This window comes from Hemitrygon akajei, chromosome 1 (genome assembly GCF_048418815.1).
Source record: "Hemitrygon akajei chromosome 1, sHemAka1.3, whole genome shotgun sequence".
Classification (NCBI taxonomy): Eukaryota; Metazoa; Chordata; class Chondrichthyes; order Myliobatiformes; family Dasyatidae; genus Hemitrygon; species Hemitrygon akajei.
The window spans coordinates 68,065,882-68,087,124 of NC_133124.1; the positions used below are offsets into that span (position 1 = coordinate 68,065,882).

The 21,243-nt window shown below is 39.6% G+C and overlaps 1 protein-coding gene across 1 annotated transcript in view; it reads left to right on the forward strand.

Moving 5' to 3' along the window:
* Positions 1–21,243, forward strand: part of tmem67 (transmembrane protein 67) — a 162,310-nt gene that overhangs the window by 799 nt on the left and 140,268 nt on the right. The window contains exons 2-6 of the mRNA XM_073044800.1: positions 13,142–13,233; positions 15,055–15,151; positions 16,833–16,932; positions 19,538–19,604; positions 19,991–20,065. Coding sequence (XP_072900901.1) covers positions 13,142–13,233; positions 15,055–15,151; positions 16,833–16,932; positions 19,538–19,604; positions 19,991–20,065 — 431 coding nt within the window. The remainder of the gene's footprint in view (positions 1–13,141; positions 13,234–15,054; positions 15,152–16,832; positions 16,933–19,537; positions 19,605–19,990; positions 20,066–21,243) is intronic.

Sequence of the window (21,243 nt, forward strand, 5' to 3'; positions counted from 1 at the left end):
CATCCACCTTAAATTCCTCCATATACCTGTCTAGTAGTCTCTTAAATTTCACTAGTGTATCTGACTCAGGCAGTGCATTCCACGCACCAACCACTCTCTGAGTAAAAAGCCTTCCTCTAATATCCCCCTTGAACTTTCCACCCCTAACCTTAAAGCCATGCCCTCTTGTATTGAGCAGTGGTACCCTGGAGAAGAGGCACTGGCTGTCCACTCTATCTATTCCTCTTAATATCTTGTATGCTTTGTAACTTAAGAAACTAATTGAGAGCCTTAATATTTGTCTACTTAGTTATTCTTTTACTTTTATAAGGTGCTCACATATGACATGCTGGCATAACATGACGTATACCATTCATGTACTTCTTAAATATAGTCCATAATGAATTATATAAACAGAATGCCTAAACACATATTATATTGTACAGTTACTATAAAGACATCCACAGCATAGTAAATTTTAAATTGTTCCATTCAGGTCTAAAGATTTAATCACTGTGGAGGATTTCTTACTCTTGTGGGAAAATGTTCTTCCTGACAAGGAGAGGTCACTCTACTTTGGCAGATCAGACTTGTGGCTGTGAAACAATCTCAGGTTCTGGGGTCTCCTCCATGGTGATTGTAGGAGTTGACTCTGGGACTGTGGGAAGTGGTTCTGACATCTCTGGACACCTTTCTTCTCTTAACAATTGACTCTGCTCTCAGCTGATTGATGTATCATCTCCAGATGACATCAAATGCAATTTCAACTCTAGGAGAGTGGTCTAGTTCAGTCCTTAGTCTTTCCAAGTACCCACTTTTAATCATCCCTGTAGTCCTGGCCAAGAATGCTTGCCGGGAGCGAAACACTGAACATCGTTTAAGGAGCCGTCAATTCGTTTCAGTCAATTTCCTACATACTCCTTCTAAGATTGGGTTTGAGGAGATGCAAATGTGAGCACAGGAACAGTATAGTTTGTGGAGTGTGCTGCATTACAATATCCAAGGAGGAAGTTGGTGAGCTGATTGAGTGCAGTGTCTTCTGCTGACAGTGCTTACTGACACTGATAAACCTTTCTGCCAAGCTGGGTGGTATTGTGCAGATATAATATGTCTTATTCCATTCATTTTCAGGAATAACTGAAACAGTTCCACAACAAACTGTGATCCATTATCACTGACTTAACTGTTCTGGAACACCAGTCCTTGAGAAGAGGCTTCTCAGCACTTCGTCAGTATGCGAGGCTGTAGTGAAGACTATTGGGATCACTTCTAGCTACTTTGTAGCTGCATCTACTTTTATCAAGATATTGGTGCCCATGAAATGCCCAGCAAAAAGCACAGGAACCCTCTGCCAGGGCAATGCAGCCATTCACAGAGATGGAGAGGCACAGCGTTTGGCAAGCTGCTCGATCTGCTGATCAACCCCAGGCCACCAGACAAACCTTCTAACCAACGCTTTCATTTTGACTATGTGTAGATGACCAGTATGTAGTTCCAACACTAGCTCTCAGCTTGGATGGTTTCCTTAACTGAAACTCCAAATATGGTAACTTCTGTCAAGAGCAAATTTATCCCGGCGCTCGTAAAAATGGGGAAACTGGTATTTCTGATGCACATTCCAGCCATTTTGGGTTGCTGTGTAGATCTGAGACAGTGTGGGGTATTTTCTCATTTCTCTTTGGATCATCTTGATAGGGGGCTTTTGATTTGCACTAAGAAGAATATTTACTCTTTTGTAAATTTTCCAGGTATTTCCTTTTCCAATGGTAAATGAGACAATCCATCAGCATTACCATGATTAGTTGCCCTCTTGGAATTATGTCCTCCAGGAAACAACACATCTCTGCATTTGTGCTGCTGGTGTTAGTGGACACCCTTCTGTGGATTGAAAATCCATAAAAGTACTGGAAACATTTTACACCCAAACCAGTTTCAAGACCTGTCTGTCACTCTGTGCATAATTTGTCTCTGCAGCAGTAAGGGAATGTGATGAATGGCGTTCTCTTCCATCGCTTATAACATGTGACATCATGCACCTATACCAGATAGCAAGGTGTCAGGCAAACTTCACTGGATGATCTGGATCATTATGTGTGAGTACAGTGTCTGACATCACCACTTCCTTTACTTTTTGGGAAGCCACCTTACACTGCTTTGTCCATTGCCATTTCTTTCCAATCTGCCGTAATGAGTTTAAGGAATGAAGCACAATAGCCAGGTGTGGTAAGAACCTTTTACAGTAATTGACAAGTCCCGAAACTACGCAATTGTGACAAGTCCTTTGGCCTTGGGTATCCACCACTGCTTGAAGTTTCTCAGCACACTAGTGTGTCAATGTGACCACAATAAGTGATGCTTGGTTTAAATAATTCACTTTTGTTGAGTTGTGCTCTGAGCCCATAATCTTCTAATCTTTTTAATCCTGTGTAGAGATTTTGAGATGTTCCTTGTCACTCTCATCAGTAACAATGATGTTATGCAGGTAACACTGAGTGCTTGGGCAGCCTTGCAGCACCTGGTCCATAGATTTCTGCCAGAGTGCAGGTGCAGATGCTGCTACAAAAATAAGCCAATTACAGTGATAAAGCCCCTTGCAAGGTGAAAAACACTTTATACTCTCCTTCCATCTCCATCTGCAAGGGAGCCTCAGCTGAGTCCACTTTGCTGAAGTGTTTTCCTCCAGAAAGGTTTGCAAAGATGTGCTCTATCCTGAGAGGGGGGTATTGATCTAACTTCTGTATTGGGTTGATGGTGACCTTAAAATTATCTCAGATCCTGACAGACCTATCCTTTTTGGCTATTGGGACCACTAGCATTTCCCATGGGCTCCACTCAAGCATGGGAAGAACTCCTTCAGCCTCCATGCAATCTAGCTGAATGGCCACTTTATCATAGATGGTATAGGGAACCGGACATCTTTATAAAACATGGGTGTGGCTTTTTCATTTAATACTATTTTAACCTTGATATGTTTTAGTTTTCCATTGCTATTCTGAACACTGCTTTTGCATCATCCAGTGCCTTTCTTAATTTATTGTGAGTTGACTTGCAGGGTATGAGGCATGAAAATGGTGGATGGATCTCCAGTCAAGTTGTAGTTGTCTCAGCTAATCACAACCTCACAATGCTGCCCTCCTGTTTTTACCATATACAAGCCCAATGTGGCTTGTTGGTGGTCGTATTTCACTGTTATGAATGTTGTTCCCACAGGAGTTTTCTTTTCTCCTGTATATGTGCTTAGTTGGATCTCTGCAGGCTTCAATTCATTATCATAGCAATGCTGTTCAAACTTATTTTGTGGAATGACTGAAACAGCCGAGCAAGAGTCGTCTAATTCCATTTTAATTAATTTGCTTGGACTACTGGTGTAAGCCATATTGCCTGCCTCATTAGTTTACCCAGTCCTGTGTCATTCTCATCATTATCAGAATGTTCATCAATAGCATGGATATTAGTGCACTTTTTGAAACTGCAACTTGACTTTTTATCTTTTGCTCTTCCTTGTGCAGTCCATTTATGTTTGAATGCCCGACATACACATTGTATGTGTCCTACTTTGTTGCATTTTCTGCAAGTTTTGCCTGTAAATCTGCATTGGTCTAGTGATTGTGAGACTCTGCCGCAACGGTAACATAATTTCTTCAGCCTGGCAAGTTTCTGTTCAGATGTTGCAATTTTATTCATGCTCACCTACATCTCTGCCTGCAATTTCAACTCCTCTTATAAATGTGAGTTGTCCTTGAATTAGGAGCCATTTTGAATGTTTTCTTGTAAGATTCCATAAATTAAACAATCTCTCACTGCATCATTAAGTCCATCACTGAACTAACAAAGCTCAAATAATTTCTTCAATTCAGCCATGTAAGCTGAAATAGACTTCCCTTTCTTTCGATTGTGCTTATGAAGCTTAATGCATTTTGCAATCAACAATGGTTTCAGTTCTAATTGTCCCTGCATTACATTCACAATAGCAGCAAAGTTCATTTTGGCTAGTTTGCTTAGAGGTTTAACTGCTCCAACCAAACTATGCTTTTTCACATGCTGCACTCAGCAACACTGGCACTGGTTTCTCACTGGCTCTTTCATTTGCTTCAAAATCCTGCTCAATTCGTTCAGTATATATCACCCAGTTATCTGTTCTGCAATTGAACACGTCTATCTGATGTAGCCAGCTTCCTCTGTTTTTCTTAACTTTATTATTTTCACTTGATACTCACTGTTTATGAACCCATGGCTTGTTAATTTTGGTCATTAGCTTTTTTTAAAATCTCAAAACGTCACTTTCCCAGTCCAAAAAACAACATGCTGTGCTTCAACAGTGGGTAGTCATCTGAGGTTCATTTTAAAAATTCCTTGTCACCAATGTTACGTTTTGTAACTGCAGAAGCTAATCAAAAGAAAAATGCGGGAGTTGGGATATTTGTCTACTTAGTGTTTTTTTCCGTTTTTCTACCACTTGCTAGGGTATGATCTCACCAAACCAATTTATGTAGACAGTAAATAAAAACAAAATGCAGTAAAGAGTCAGCAGAACAGTTAGAAAAAGAGACTTAATGCTTAGGTCAGATTTTAGATTCCCTGCATCATAGTTTAGACTTTCTGTAGTCTGCAGTGTTAGCTATTATGGCAGAAATTTATAATATAAATACAGCATTCAGTCATAAGAAGTAGGAGCAGATTTAGGCCATTCAGCCTATCAAGTCTGTTCTGCTGGTCATGGCTGATTTATTATCCATCTCAACCCTATTGTCCTACCTTCTTCTCATAACCATTGATGTCCTTACTAATCAAAATGCTAAAATAGAGCACCACAGCACAGATATAGACCCCTCGACCCATCTAGTCGGTGCCAATCTATTATTCTGCCTATTCCCATCAACCTGCACCTGGTAAATAGATCTCCATATCCTTCCCTTCCATGTATTCAAATTTCTCTTAAATGTTGACATTGAACCTGCACCCACCACTTCCACTGGCAGTTCTCACTCTCAAGGTGAAGAAGTCCCCCCTCAAGGTCCTATTAAATATTTTACCTTTCATCCTTAACCTATGACCTCACGTTTTAGTTTCATCCAAACTCAATGGAAAAACCCCTTCTTGTATTTACCTTATGTATACCCCACATAATTTGTATCCCTCTATCAAATCACCCTTCATTTTCATATGCTCCAGAGAATAAAGTCCTAACCTATTCAACCTTTCCCTATAACACAGAGCAACACACACAAAATGCTGGAGGAACTCAGCAGGCCAGGTAGCATCTAGGAACAGAGTACAGTGGACATTTCAGGCCAAAGCATTGACTGTACTCTGTTTCAAGATGCTGCCTGGCCTGCTGAGTTCCTCCAGCATTTTGTGTTTCTTCCCAAGAACACAGATACTCAAGTTTCTCTGTATTCTTTCAATCTTATATTCTTCTTGTAAGTGGGTGATCAGAACTGCACACAGTGCTCTAAATTGGGCCTCACCAACATCTCATACAACTTCAACATAACATCCCATCTCCTGTACTCAATTCTTTGATTTATGAAGGCCAATATGCCAAAAGCTCCTTTATAACCCTATCTATCAGTGATACCACTTTCAAGGAATTATGGATCTGTATTCCCAGATCCCTTTGTTCTACCACACTCTTCAGTGCCCCACTATTCACAGTGTAAGTTCTGCTCTGGTATGTCCTCCTAATTTGTAATATGTAACGTTCGTCTGCATTAAATTCTATGTGCCATTTTTCAGTTCAGTTTTACAGCTGGTCCAGGTCCCACTGAAAACTTTGGTAGCCTTCCTTGCTGTCTACTATGCCCTCAATCTTGCTGTCATCCACATATTTGCTGATCAAGTTTACAGCATTGATATCAAAGACAAACAACAATGGATCCAGCACCAATCCCTACGACACATCTGTAGTCACAGGCCTGCAGTCAAAGAGGCACCTGTCTACTAACAGTGACTTCTCCTACAAAACCAATGTTGATTTCATTTTACTGTTATCCTGAATGCCTAGTGACCAAATCTTCTTGACCAACTTCAAAGGCCTTGCTAAAGTTCATGTAGACAACATCTGCCTTTATAAAGTTTTCTTATAACCTTATCAAAATACTCTATAAATTGGGTAGAAACAATTAACCATGATGACTATTCCTAACCTAGCTCTCTCTCCAAATAACTCGTATATTCAGTCCCTTAGAATACCTTCCAATAATTTACTCACTACTGACATCTGGCTCACTAAGCTATAACTTCCTAGTTTATTCTTAAAGCCTTCCTTAAACAACAGAACAACATTAGCTATCCTTCACTCATCTAGCATCTTACCTGTGGCTAAAAATGTTTTAAATACCTCTGCTAGTGCCCTTGCAATTTCTGTACTTGTCCAAAGGGACACCTTGTCAGGTCCTGAGAAGTTATCCACCCTAATTTGCCTCAATATAGCTCCTCTTCAGTAAATATGTATATGGTCTATGACTTCACTGATGTTTTACTTTCATTTAATACACTCTGTTCATCTCCTGAGTAAATACAGAGGGGAAAAAATTACCTTTAAGATCTCCTCCATCTGTATCAGCTCTATGCATAGATGACCTCTCATTTCCCAGAGGACAAATTTTGCCCCTTGCTATCCTTTTGCTCATGGGATTCTCCTTCACTTCATCTGCTAGAGCAATCTCATGGCTTCTTTTAGCCCCCTTGATTTCCCTCTTAAGTGTTCTCTTGTATTTCTTAGACTCAAGTACTTCATTTGTTCCTTGCTGCCTTTACCTGATATGTACCTCCTTCTTCTTCCTAACTAAGTTCTCAATATCTCTCAAAAACCAAGGTTCCATAAAACTGTTAGGCTTGCCTTTTATTCTAATGGGAACATACAAACTCTGTACTCTCAAAATTTCACTTTTGAAGTTCTCCCACTTACCAAGCACACTTTTGCCAGAAAACAAACTATCCCATTCCACACCTGCCAGATCCTTTCTGATGCCATTAAAGTTGCCCTTTCTCCAATTTAGAATCTCAACCTGTAGACCTATCCTCCATAATTATCTTGAAACTAATGGAATTATGATTACCAGATCCAAAGTGTTCCTCTACACATACTTCTGTCACCTGCACTGTCTCTTTCCTTAACAGAAGACCCAGTATTGCACTCTAATTCATACCTCTATATATTGTTTAAGGAAACTTTCCATAACACATTTAACATTTGATAAACAACCCCATCCAGTCTTTTTTACATTATGGCAGTCCTAGTCAATATGTGGAAAGTTAAAACCACCTACTATCACAACCTTATTTCTCTTGCAGCCGTTTGCAATCTCTGCAAATTTGCTCTTCTAAATCCTGTGGATTGTTGGCTCATCTATAATATAATCCCATTAACATGGTTATCCCTTTCTTATTTCTTATTTCCATCCATATGAGCTCTCAAGTCTGACCTATCTGAGCATTGATGTGACGATTTCCCTTATTAGTAATACTAACCCTCCTTCTTAAATTCCTCATGCTCTATCATGCCTAAAACAACGGCACCCTGGAATATCGAGCTGCCAGTCCTGCTCCTCCTACAAACAAGTCTCACTAATGGCTACAATGTCATAATTCCACATGGCGATCCATACTGTAAGCTCATTAGCCTCACCTACAATATTCCTTGCATTGAAATAGGCACAACTCAGAACGTTAGTTCCATCATACTCAACATTTTGATTCCTGTCTTTGTATGTAGGCTCAGTAACATCTTTCCCCATTCCACTATCTGTCCTGGCACACTGGTTCCTATCCCCCTGAAACTCATTTAAAACCCCTGAAGCAGCAGCAAAGGATATTAGCCTCTCTCCAGTTCAGGTACAAACCACCCCATCTGTACAAGTCCCACCTTTCCTGGAAGACAGCCCAAAGATCCAAAAATCTGAAGCCCTCACTCCTGCACCATTTCCTTAGCCACATTTTAAACTGTATTATCTTCCTTTTTCTGGCCTCACTAGTAAATGGTGTGGGTAGCAATCCTGAGATCACTACCCTGGAGGTCCTGTCCTTTAACATAACTCCCTGAACTCACTTTGCAGGACTTTGTCGCCCTACCTGCCTATTGGTACTGACATGGAACACAACTTCTCACTGCTTATCCTCTCACTTCAGCATGCTTTGGACTTGATCCAAGATTTTCCTGTTCCTGGCTCCTGAGAGATAACATACCATCCAGAAATCTTGTTTTAGAAACAGAAAACCTATAGCACAATACAGGCCCTTCAACCCACAAAGTTGTGCTGAACATGTCTCTACCTTAGAAATTACTAGACTTACCTATAGCCCTCTATTTTTCTAAGCTCCATGTACTTAGCCAAAAGTCTCTTAAAAGACCCTATCGTATCTGCCTCACCACTCTCTGAGTAAAAAACTTACCCCTGACATCTCTTCTGTACCTACTCCCCAGCATCTTAAATCTGTGTCCTCTTGTAGCAACCATTACAGCCCTGGGAAAAAGCCTCTGACTATCCACACGACCAATGCCTCTCATCATCTTATACACCTCTATCAGGTCATCCTCCGTCGCTCCAAGCAGAAAAGGCTGAGTTCACTCAACCTATTCTCATAAGGTATACTCCCCAAACCAGGCAACATCCTTGTAAATCTCCTGCACCCTTTCTATGGCTTCCACATCCTTCCTGTAGTGATCTGACCAGAACTCAGCACAGTACTCCAAGTGGGGTCTGACCAGGGTCCTACATAGCTGCAACATTACCTCTTGGCTCCTAAATTCAGTTCCATGATTGGTGAAGGCCAATACACCGTACGCCTTCTTAACTACAGAGTCAGCCTGCGCAGCTGCTTTGAGTGTCCTATGGACTCGGACCCCTAGATCCCTCTGCTCCTCCACACTGCCAAGAGTCTTACCAAATATTCTGCCATCATATTTGACCTACCAGAATGACCCACCTCACACTTATCTGGGTTGAACTCCATCTGCAACTTCTCAGCCCAATATTGCATCCTACCAATGTCCCTCCACACTATCCACAACACCTCCAACCTTTGTGTCATCAGCAAACTTACTAACCCATCCCTCCACTTCCTCATCCAGGTCATTTATAAAAATCACAAAGAGTAAGGGTCCCAGAACACATCCCTGAGACATTCCACTGATGACCAACCTCCATGCAGAATATGACCCATTTACAACCACTCTTTGCCTTCTGTGGGCAAGCCAGTTCTGGATCCACAAAGCAATGTCCCCTTGGATCCCATGCTCCTTACTTTCTCAATAAGCCTGGCATGGGGTACCTTATCAAATGCCTTGCTGAAATCCATATACACTACATCAGGCTCGTAAGGCACAACCTGCCCTTGACAAAGCCATGCTGACTATTCCTAATCATATTATACCTCTCCAAATGTTCATAAATCCTGCCTCTCAGGATCTTCTCCATCAACTTACCAACAACTGAGTAAGTAAGACTTACTAGTCTATAATTTCCTGGGCTATCTCTACTCCCTTTCTGGAATAAAGGAACAACATCCGCAACCCTCCAATCTTCCAGAACCTCTTCCTTCCCTATTGATGATGCCAAAATCATCACCAGAGGCTCAGCAATCTCCTCCCTCACCTCCCACAGTAGCCTGAGGTACATCTCATCTGGTCCCTGTGACTTATCCAACTTGATGCTTTCCAAAAGCTCCAGCACATCCTCTTTCTTAATATCTACATGCTCAAGATGTTTTTTTCCACAGAACCTCCTGTTTGTTCCCCTAATTAATGCATCCCCTAATACTACTGCTCACATCTGCTTCCCCTTCCCTTCTGAGTCACAGAGTCAGATTCAATACCAGTGACCTTACCACTGTGGCTTTTCTCTTAGTTCGACCACTTCCTCCCTCCCCCCCACTAACAGTATCCAAAGCAGTATACAGTTCTTGAGGGGAACTGTCACAGGGGTACTCTGCACTGGCTGTCAATCCCTTTTCCCTGTCCTTACAGTCACCCTGTTACCCGTGTCCTGCTGGTGTAACTGCTGTACCTCCCTGTATCACCTATCAATCAACTTCCCTGCCTCTGGAATGATCTGGAGTTCATCCAGCTCCAGCTTCCTAGCTCGATCTGTAAGAAGATGCCCCTGGATGAGCTTCTTGCAGTTGTTGTCAGGGACATTGGAGGTTTTCTTGTCTTCCCACTTCCTGAAAGAGAAGCATTCCACTATCCTGCCTGGCATTCCTGCTGCTCTAACAATCAAGGAAGGAAGGAGGGAAGTGAGGGAGGGAAGGAAGTAGGGGAAGAAGGGAGGGGGCAAGGTAGGGAAGAAGAAAGGACACTGCATTTTGTCACTGGCCCATACACCTTCTTAGCCACCCTAGCAATTTGCACTGCAACTTTCAGGGATCTATGGACGTGACCCTGAAATCCCTTTGTTCCTCCATACTGTTAAGAATCCTGCTATTAATGCAATATTCTGCCTTCAAGTTCAGCCTTTCAAAGTGTATTACTTAACACCTTTCCAGATTGAACTACATACTTTTCAATCCAGCTCTGCATCCTATCAGTGTAACACGACAACCTTCTACACTATCCACAACACCACCAATCTTCATGTCATTTGCAAACTTAATAACCAAACCTCCACTTCCTCATCCAAATCATTTATAAAGATCACAAAGTGCAAGGGTCCCAGGAAGAATACGCTCCATCCACTACTACCCTCTGCCTTCTGTGTGTTAGCTAATTCTGAATCCACACAGCCTCCAGAATTTCTGAATAAGCCTACCAAGGAGAATCTTGTCAAATGCCTTACTAAAATTCATATACACTACATCCACTGTTGCTTTCATCAGATTGTTTTGTCACTTCCTCAAGTCAATTAGCCTGGTGAGGCGTGACCTGCTTCTTGCAAAGCCATGTTAACTATCCCTAATCAGACTCTCTAAATACTTGTACAGTAAATTCTACTCTTAAGAATCCTTTCCAATAATTTTCTCACCACTGATGTATGACTCTCTGGTCTATAATTCCCAGGGTTACCCCTATCTTGAACAAAGGAAGAACATTTTCCACCCTCCAATCTTAAGCTGCTACTCCTGTGGCCAGTGCCAGTGAGGATGACCATCACCAAAGGTGCAGCAATCTTCCTGTAGTAACCTGGGTTATATCCCATCCAGCCCCAGCAAGTTATCTATCTTAATGTTTTTTTTCCCAAAAGTTCAAGTACATTTTCTTTTTTTTAACATTAACATCAACATTCTCTAGCATATTGGTCTGTTCTACACTGACCTCACATTTGCCAAGGTTCCTCTCACTGGTGAATACTGAAGAAAAATATTAATTAAGAATTTTCCCGACTTCCTCTGACTGCAGGCACATGTTGCCTCTTTTATCCCTGATCAATTTTCCCCTTTAAATATCCTCCTGTTCATCATGTACTGTACATGTGAACACCTTGGGGTTTCCCTTAATCCTACTCACATCCCCTTCTAGCTTTCCTAAATCCATTCTTATGCTTCTTTCAGGAAGAATGCAGCTATCTTAAGACTATAGAGCTAAGGAAATACCACAAATAGAACTGAAAACGAGGGTTGGTATTTTAACATGAGCGAAACAACACCTAGAGCCAGTATAGGTCAACAAGTACAGGGCTCAAAATGTGAATAAGTAAGTTAGGAATTGTTAATTCATTTATTTGATGGTTACATGGTAAAGCTAAAGTTTATTGGTGATAGGAATACAGTGATTGTTCACCAGATTCATTCCCACCATGGTGTGTTTGTTGTATGCAGAGAAATTAATCAGACTAGGCCTACACTCTAGAAAAATAAGATGTGTTGTCTTTGAAACATGCAAAATTCTTACATCCTTGATTGGGTGGATGTGAAGCTGATATTTCCAGTGACTGAGATGGGTCTCAGTAAATGGAGTCAGTCCTTCAGGATAAAGATCAGAAGAAATTTCTTCTCTTAGTCAGTTGTGAATCTAACTTAATTGACCACAGCTCTCTTGGGTAATGAATTCCAGAGTATTCAAGTCTGAGATTAATAGCTCATTAGACATTAAGGGATACAAGAGTATGGGGTTAGTGCAGCAAAGTGCCAAAGACACATTGAGCCATATGGCTTACTCCTCCTATTTCTCATGTTTGTGTCCTTTTCGAATTGGATTACATGAAGATGCAGTAAAGTATTAACTACATTTGTGGTCTGGAGTTATACTTAGGAAAATTAGGTAATATTCCCCTTCCCTGAGTGATATTAGTGAACCAGATGGATTCTTACACTGATATTAGTATTATGTGTACTTGGATTAATGATCCAAGAATCTGCATATTATTCCAGTAAATTAAGAAGTACTATAGTACTTTACAATGCTGACCGGTGATGTAGTGGCATCAGCACCGGACTTTGAGATGAGTGGTCCCGGGTTCGAATCCGGCCGGCTCCTTGCATGCTTTCCGTTCATGCTTGGTTGAGCATCAAGCTAGCAATTTAGTCTCATTAAAAAAAACAGACAAATGTTACAGAAACAGTAAGGTTGCTGGATGATGTGCCACAAGATATGGAGAGGAACAACAATAGTACTTTACAGTGTCCAGACAGCAGAATTTTAGTAAACAAATTTATGGAAACCAGAGTGAAAGTCAGCTTTTCTGGAATTGTCAGCTTCAAAATTAACACAGAAATGAATGCATCTTCAGGGAGCAAGGGTTGAGTAAGACTATGAGGTGGAAATATTTGATATTCAAAATACATTTCACAGTGTCATAGGACTGCAACTTTCCAACTGTCTGGTTTAGTTTCAAAGAGCTGCCAGTCAAAAGGATGGATTCATATGTTGCACGGGTTCTATATCTAGTGGTACTGTGGCACTAAGATTTGGAATGCTAATTTTTTTTAATGTTTAATACAAAGCATCTCCCATATTTCCAATATGCTCCGTTTGCTTGATCTCTAAATTAAATGATATTCTCTAAATGCTAGATAGTATATAATGGGGATTTTAAATTAAATTATTTAGAGAATATCAAATTTTAAAATGGGCACTAGATTATGTTTGTGCACCGTTTTTCAGTTATTCCCTTGATTCTAACTTCTGGAATAAATTGGATCCCAACAACTATATCCATCATCTCAGAAGTTTGACTTGTACATACCACTTTGGTTTGGCCTAAAATAATTTATCTTACTTTTAAAGGTATGTCATGCATATGCCTACCTGGTTACCAATTAACCTCAAACAAAGGCAGATTTACCATCACTTGCAAAAAATGTCCTGAATTATCTCCAGTAAGTAAATTGGTTTTGTATTTTATCTGAGTTCCAACCCATTGTACTAGGTTTAGGTTTGCAATTGTGTTACCTTATATGACACTGAATGAATTTCTGACCACATATCTGTTCCATGACTCAGGCTGTTGGTTTCTATCTCCATTGTGTCTTTTCAATTGCCTTATCCAATCTGTTGTCAAAATGCTCAGTTGTAGCTTTGTCACCTTAATGCTTGACAGTCCTGCTTAATCGTGGATATTATGCTTTGTTCTACCCACCACTGATATAAGTTGATCCAAAGCTCTTCTGCCTATGAATTAACTCAGTACAATTTCTGTTCATTCACAGACCGAGCCTCCCAGAAAACAACACTTAATTTAAAAAAATCTTATCTCTGTTCTCACATCCCTCCATGGCTTTTTTGATCCTTAAATTCACAATTTCCCAAGCCCTGCAAAATGTCTGCTTCTTTTTAACCCTAACCTAATAATTTTCCCCAGATCACTAAACATAGGTGAATGATTTTTTTTTAACCAATCAAGGTCCTAAGCTTGGAATTCATGACTAAAACTTCTTAGCTTCTCTACTTTTCTTTTGGTTTTTTTTGTAACCTTCATCTTCAAAATAAGTTTTGGCTATATACCCTGTTGTCTTTGAATATGTAATGGCATCAGTTCTTTTTGTTATTGGAATATTTAGAAATAGGTAACCACGAAACTGGATTATCTCAAAGCACAGCAAATAGTTGGAAGAGTGGCCCACCAGGTCCCCAGGCATGCCTACCATTCAGTTTGATCATAACTGACCTATGCTGACCTTTTTCCTCCTCTGTACCGATTCACCACAACCCTCAGTTCCTCAACCTTTCAGATATCTATTTTATCTTAAATATAGCTGATGATCTGGCCTCTACCTCCTTCAAGACCAAAAAGAAAAAAATTGCTATACATCCTAATTTTAAATGTATAGCTCATTATTTATTCTTCCTTATTTATGTTCCTTTGTTTGTGATTCCATGATTAGTAAAATAATCTCAACTACTATCTCGTCAATCCCCCCCACAAGGATCTTCATGGATGAATAAAGTCATCCCCCAATTTTCCAAAACTCACTGATTCATTAATCTTCAAACAGGAGGAAATCTGCAGATGCTGGAAATTCAAGCAACACACACAAAATGCTGGTGGGACGCAACAGGCCAGGCAGCATCTATAGGGAGAAGCGCTGTCGATGTTTCGGGCCAAGACCCTTCGTCAGGACCCAGTCTCGGGTCTCGGCCCGAAACGTCGACAGTGCTTCTTCCTATAGATACTGCCTGGCCTGCTGTGTTCCACCAGCATTTTGTGTGTGTTGATACATTAATCTTCTTCAGGAAAGGCCACACACAACTCTCTTTGTGACTCCAAACCCACCAATATGATTGGTCTCAACTGTTTCTTCAATCAGCAGCAATTATATACTGTACAATAATGCAATAAACTCTCCATGATATCCACACACCAGGAATGAATTTTTTTTTAAATTTCATTTATATAAAGTTATGACATTATGCAGGTCGAAATGTGCAATTACTTCATAAGTAACAACACATAATAATGTGGTTGCTCTGTATGCAGTATTTAGGTATGCATGCACAATCCTCTTACAAATATGTTTTTGACTGCATTTCCAACTGAAACTGTGAGAGTGTTGTACGTACCAATTTTGCCTGCCCACAGGGGCTTTAAAGGTTATATAAAGAAGGTGAAAGACATAGGTTATAACCAATTTATATCATTCTTTGCTGTTCATTTTCATCCTATTATTATGTAACTTTTTATTATAATTTCCTTCTTCAAGGCTGTGACACAAGATGGATGGAACTGTATTAAATGTTCCTCAAGTGCTGTTATGGATAATAATGGGAAATGTCAATGTCCAACAGGACAGGTTCTAGGTATGTTTTGCTCAGTAATATGATTTAGCCATGTTTTAGGACATGTTAATTTGGGTTACACTTGTAACCTGAAGCTTTCCGAAAAACTATTTGTAAAGTGTTGCAGAAACGTAGATTTAATAATAGAACTTAAATTTAAGGAAATTCCTTAATCACTTAATGGAGAAAATCACCAAATGCATAGGAAATTATTAGTACAGGTAGCCATGATTAATTGACAGAGCAGATTCGATGGGCCAAATGGCCTAATTCTGCTCCTATGTCTTATGGTCTTATGAATGCGCAGAGAAGAGCACAATCAGCAACTGATATTCTTACCTATGCCTAAATCTAGTAAAGTAAGACAACATTCAACCTTCCCAGTCCGTTAGGGGAAGTGTCATCCTAAGGCTTTGTCTTTACGTTTGATTTCACATCACAGTTTGAAGATGACCTTAAAAATATTAATTCCTCTTCATGACAGCATCCAAATTTCAGAATGGCTAATTGTTAAATACTGTCAAGTTTACAAGTTGTGTTATGTATTCGATAAATATGCTTCAAACCTTTTCTTTTGAAAGAATGAATTACCCCAATCAACCTTATAAAATGCCTGTTCAGCAAATAGCAATAATGCAGACTTATAAAAGTATGGAGAAAAGTACTTTTCAGCTATGTAAATCAGTAATAGTTCTGACAAAAACTCAGACATTTTGAGTGTTTCTAATGGAAGATGTGTGGTTGAGAGTGAGGTCAACTGTTAAGTCATAAGAATCAGGTCTTGACAACTAGTTGCTGACAATTGGAAATCAAGTGTTGGGATGCTGAGGCAGGAAAGTGGCTGGGAAGAGATGAATGAACAGTCTGCAAAAAAAAATGTTAAGGAACAGGTGGAGGCTTCTCAAGTAGAGGAGTAAACTGGAATGGATGATGGTGATTACTTAAGTGGACGTAAATCATTTAATTTATTTATTTATTGAGATACAGCGAGGAACAGGATAGGGCCTTCCAGCCTTTTGAGCCATGCTCCCTAGCAATCCCACAATATAATACAAGTCTATTCATGAGACAATTTACAATGAACATTTGATCTACCAACTCGTTGGCTAATTGGACATTTGTAGGGTTTCTCGAAATCAGGATGTTATTATATTATGACCAATCAATAAATCTTGACTATGTGGTTCTGGAGCTTCAAATATTGGGATTCAGCAATCCTGGAAACATCAGCAGGCCAGGTGTGTAGATGGACTGGCCCTCTGGTACACCTGACATTAAAGTTTCATAAGTCTTGTAATGTAGGAAAGTTGTGTGGCCTACGAAATCAGTTGGGGTGGGCCAGAGCCTAAACATATTTCCCCATAATTCTCCAAAAATAGTACTGCAGGACAAATGATGAAATCTTGTAGGATACAAGTCAATTATTCCCGAAGTATCTAGTCAGATTTCAGGGATGATGTGAAGCTGGGTAAAGTCAATTTTTAATGGCAAAAAGTTAAAAGAAACAGCACTATATAGATGGATTTTAGAGACTGCGTTTTGCTAGGAAATACCTTATTTACGGAGTGGTTTATCAGTGAATTGTGGATTTTGTATTATATGGTTTGATTATTCATTTTCAACTTTGACATACAGAAGTTTTCTATTGAAAAGAATAATGAAATGAAAATTGCTTAATGTAGATTTTTTGATTTTGTTAAAGTGGAAAAGACTGTTTCTGGGATACCTTTGACTGAAGCAAAATGTGTTACCTGCATTATTAGCCAGCCTTTTTTTTCCACCCCAGATGCTTCAGGAAACCAGTAAGTTACATTTATTTCTTACAGAGTCATAGAAAAGTACAGCACAGAAACAGGCCCTTAGGCCCATCTAGTCCGTGCCGAGCCATTTTAACTTCTTACTCTCATCGAACTGCATGGGGACCATAGCCCTGCATACCCGACCCATCCATGTAGCTATCCAGATTTCTTTTAAACGTTGAAATCAAGCTCGTATATACCATTTGTACTGGCAGCTGGTACCACACTGTCATGACCCTCTGAGTGAAGAAGTTTCCCCTCATGTTCCCTTTAAACTTTTCACCTTCCATCCTTAATCCATAACCTCTGAGGTTCCACCCAACCTCCGTGGAAAAAGCCTGTTTGTATTTACCCTATCTATACCCATCACAATTTTGTATACCTCCATCAAATCTCCTCGGAATCTTCTGTGCTCAATGGAATAAAGTGCTAAGCTATTCAGTCCTTCCTTATAACTCAAGTCCTCCAGACCCAGCAATATCCTTGAAAAATTTCCTCTGTATTCTTTTAACCTTATGTACATCTATCCTAAAGGTATGTGACCAATGCTGCACACAATACTCCAAATTAGGCCTCACCGATGTCTTATACAACTTCAACATAACATTGCATCTTATGAAGACCAGTGTGCCAAAAGCTTTCTATACAACCTTATCTACCTGTGACACCACTTTCAATGAATTATAGACCTCTCATATCCCATATCCCTTTGTTCTACCGCACTTCTTAGTGCCCTACCATTCATTGTATAAGACCTACCCTGGTTGGTCCTACTGAAGTGCAACACCTCGCACTCGTGTACATTAAATTCTATCTGCCATTTTTCAGCACATTTTTCCAGCTGGTCCTGATCCTGCTGCAAGTCATGATAGCCTTCCTTGCTGCCCACTTCACCCCCAGTCTGAGTGTCATCCACAAATTTGCTGATCTAGTTAACCACGTTATCGTCCAGATCATTGATATAGATGACAAACAACAGTGGACCCAGCTTCAATCCTTGCGGCATTCCACTGTTCACAGGTCTCCAGTCAGAGAGACAACCACCTACTACCACTCTCTGGCTTCTCCCACAAAGCCATTGTCTACCTTTTCCAGAAAACCAAGCGACTAAACCTTCTTGACCAACTTTCTGTGCGGGACCTTGTCAAATGCCTTGCTAAAGTCCACGTAGACAATATCCACTGCCTGGTCTTCATCAACTTTCATGGTAGCTTGCTCGAAAAACTCCATAAGATTGGTTAGAAACAACCTACCATGCATAAAGCTATGCTGACTATCCTTAATCAGTCTACGTCTATCCAAATATTCAAGTATCCAGTCCCTTAGAATACCTTCCCACTAATGAGGTCAGGTTAACTGGCCTAGATTTTACCGGCTTGCTTTTAGAGCCCTTCTTGAGCAGCAAAGCAACATTGGCTATCCTCCAATCTCCTGGCACCTCACCTGTTGCTAAGGATGATTTAAATATTTCTGTAAGAGCCCTGGCAATTTCTGCACTTGCATGGTTCAAAGGAACACTTCGTCAGGCCCTGTGAATTTATCCGCCCTAATTAGCCTCAAGGCAGCAAACACCTCCTCCTCTGTAATCTGTATAGAGTTCATGAAGTTGATGCTATTTTGCCTTACTTTTATAGACTATGTCCATCTCCTGAGTAAATACAGATGCAAAAAAATCATTTCTCCCCCATTTCTTTTGGCTCCATGCATGGATTACCATTCTGATCTTCCAGAGGACCAATTTTGTCCCTTGCAATCCTTCTGCTCTTAATATATTTGTAGAAGCCTTTAGGATTCTCCTTTACCATGTCTGCTAAGGCAGCCTCATGCCTTCTTTTAGCACTCCTCATTTCTTTCTTAAGTCATCTCTTGCATTTTTATACTCCGTAAGTGCCTTATTTCTCCCTACCTGTTTATACCTGCAATTAGCCTTCTTTTTCTCAACCATCTCTTGAAAACCAAGGTTCCTACAGCTGTTGTCTTTACCTTTTAATCTAACAGGCACATACAAGCTTTGTTTTCTCAAAATGTCACTTTTGAAGGCCTCGCTTTTACCAGAAAACAGCCTTTCCCAATCCACACTTGCCAGATCTTTTTTGATACCATCAAAATAGACCCTTCTCCAATTTAGAATCTCAACCCACGAACTAGACCTATCTTTTTCCATATTTACTTTGCAAACTTATTTACTACTTACATGTAAGCATTGGAATTCTTTATAAGGGATTTCAGATTTAATATGCTTCGTTATTAACCTTATAAACAGGAAATGAACTTGTGTTGACCAAGTAGGAAATGCAGTTTCCCTGGGCAATTAAAAGAAAACAGGTTGACATATTACCTGGGGAGAGAAACAGGAATGATCAGAACAAGCAGATTGCTTGGGAAATGGGGAAACTGGACTTAGTAAACTGAAGATTCAGTGTGGAGATCTTGGCTGGCATAAGGAGATCTTGGCGCAGGGAGTGTTACAGCAAATTGGTCCGAGGTCTCCTGAAATGCTCCAAAAGAAATGTTGCTAGAGGAATGATAGTATTGGTTAAGGTGAATTGAGGATAGGTGGGGAATTATTTTACTAATGAATTTCAATTGTTCTTACTCTATTCATTAGATGCATCAGATGTCATGAAACATTCATTAATACCACACAATCATGTGACTGTCAGTCGAATATTTTGGTAAGCAATTTTTAAAAAAATTGTTCTTAAGTGCTGTATTCTTTAATGTAACTGTTGGAGGAAAATTGCTTGTGTATCTTGGATATACAAAAGGCTGCAGGTGCTGATTCAGGAGCAAACAAAGTTCATCCAACAGTTTATGCTTTTGCTTCTGTACTTTCAGAACAGACATCAATTAAAAATCTGCATAATAAGCAACAGGTTTTGTATACTCACACAGTTGATAGTTGCCTACGAAAAATACTTTTATTTGTGCTACTTTTGTAAAGTAATGTAGTTTCAAGATGTAATAAAATATTTAGATTAAAATACTTAGTTAAGGAACAAATCTGAGAGAAGAACCTACAATAAGTTTTAAGTAGTAGCATTTTCTCTTTTTTCTCTAGACTGGAGGATTATGCTTTCTTCATCATCCTAAAGACTTGACCTCCTCAGTGGTTACAAATATTGTCTATGAGCAAGTAAGTGTAATGAAGCTTAATTAATCACGCCAAAAATGAGTAAATACTTACTCAAAGACTTACTTGTTTAAAATAACATAAACAAATCTATATTAAGTTAGAAATGCTGCCACAACACATCTCTGTAGATGTATAATCAAAAAGCACAATTTTTATGAAGGGTATGAACTATCAGCATAGGGTGTACCTTCAGTAAACTGTTGATAAGGTAAAATACACATGATGATTCAAAAAACATTGAAATAACTTAATTATGGAGGTCTTACAAGTTTGGGTTATTTTTATTGCTGGCAAAAATGCCAGCACTTCAGGAAGCCAGCCCTGTTCAGTATATAATATTTAAGTTATATTGTAAATCTTTGTTTGATTAAGCATTCTTTGTTTAAATAAGGCATTGCGGGTTATATGTAAATGTACATAAATGGCATACACCATTACACCACCACGTCATATGTGCACACCTCACTAAAAATAAAAAATGAAGTTTACATGCATCTCTCGGGCTCCCTTGTTTTTTGCTTTATGCTTTTAAGCTTTTGAGTTACAAAACACAATGGTAGCGATGAGAAAGTTTTAAATGAACCCAAGATAACTACCTACCCCTGTTGAAGTACAGCGAGACATTCGGGTAAAAAAAAAGCACAGTGACACATTTGAATTTTTTTAAAAAGGCTGATATGGACAAATTCAGGGGTTCATAAACTGTGATAACTAGAAGATGATGATAATAAATTTTAAAAAAAAGCAGAAATGGCTGGCTTCATTGGAAAGATAGACAAGTTCAGTTGCACAAGAGATAACTGGAATATATGAATTTTAAAGCAAATGGAATAGCTGATGAAAAACGAGTGCCAGTTTTGCTGAGTGCTATTGGTGGAAAGGCATACAGTTTGCATGGAAGTTTGACTACTGCAACCAAACCAGTTGAAATAAGCTTTGCTGATATCATGAATGTAGAAATGAAACCATTGCTGATTGCAGAACACTTTAGTTTTCATAAGCTAAATCAAAAGGCAGCTTGGGTGGCTGAATGGAAGAGATTGTCTGAGCATTGTCAGTTCAGTCATTGGCTTAATGGTGCACTGAAAGATTGTTTATTTTGTGGAACCTTACAAGCAAACATTCAAAAAACAGCTCCTAACTAAAGCAAAACTCACATTTGAAAGTAGTTGTAATAG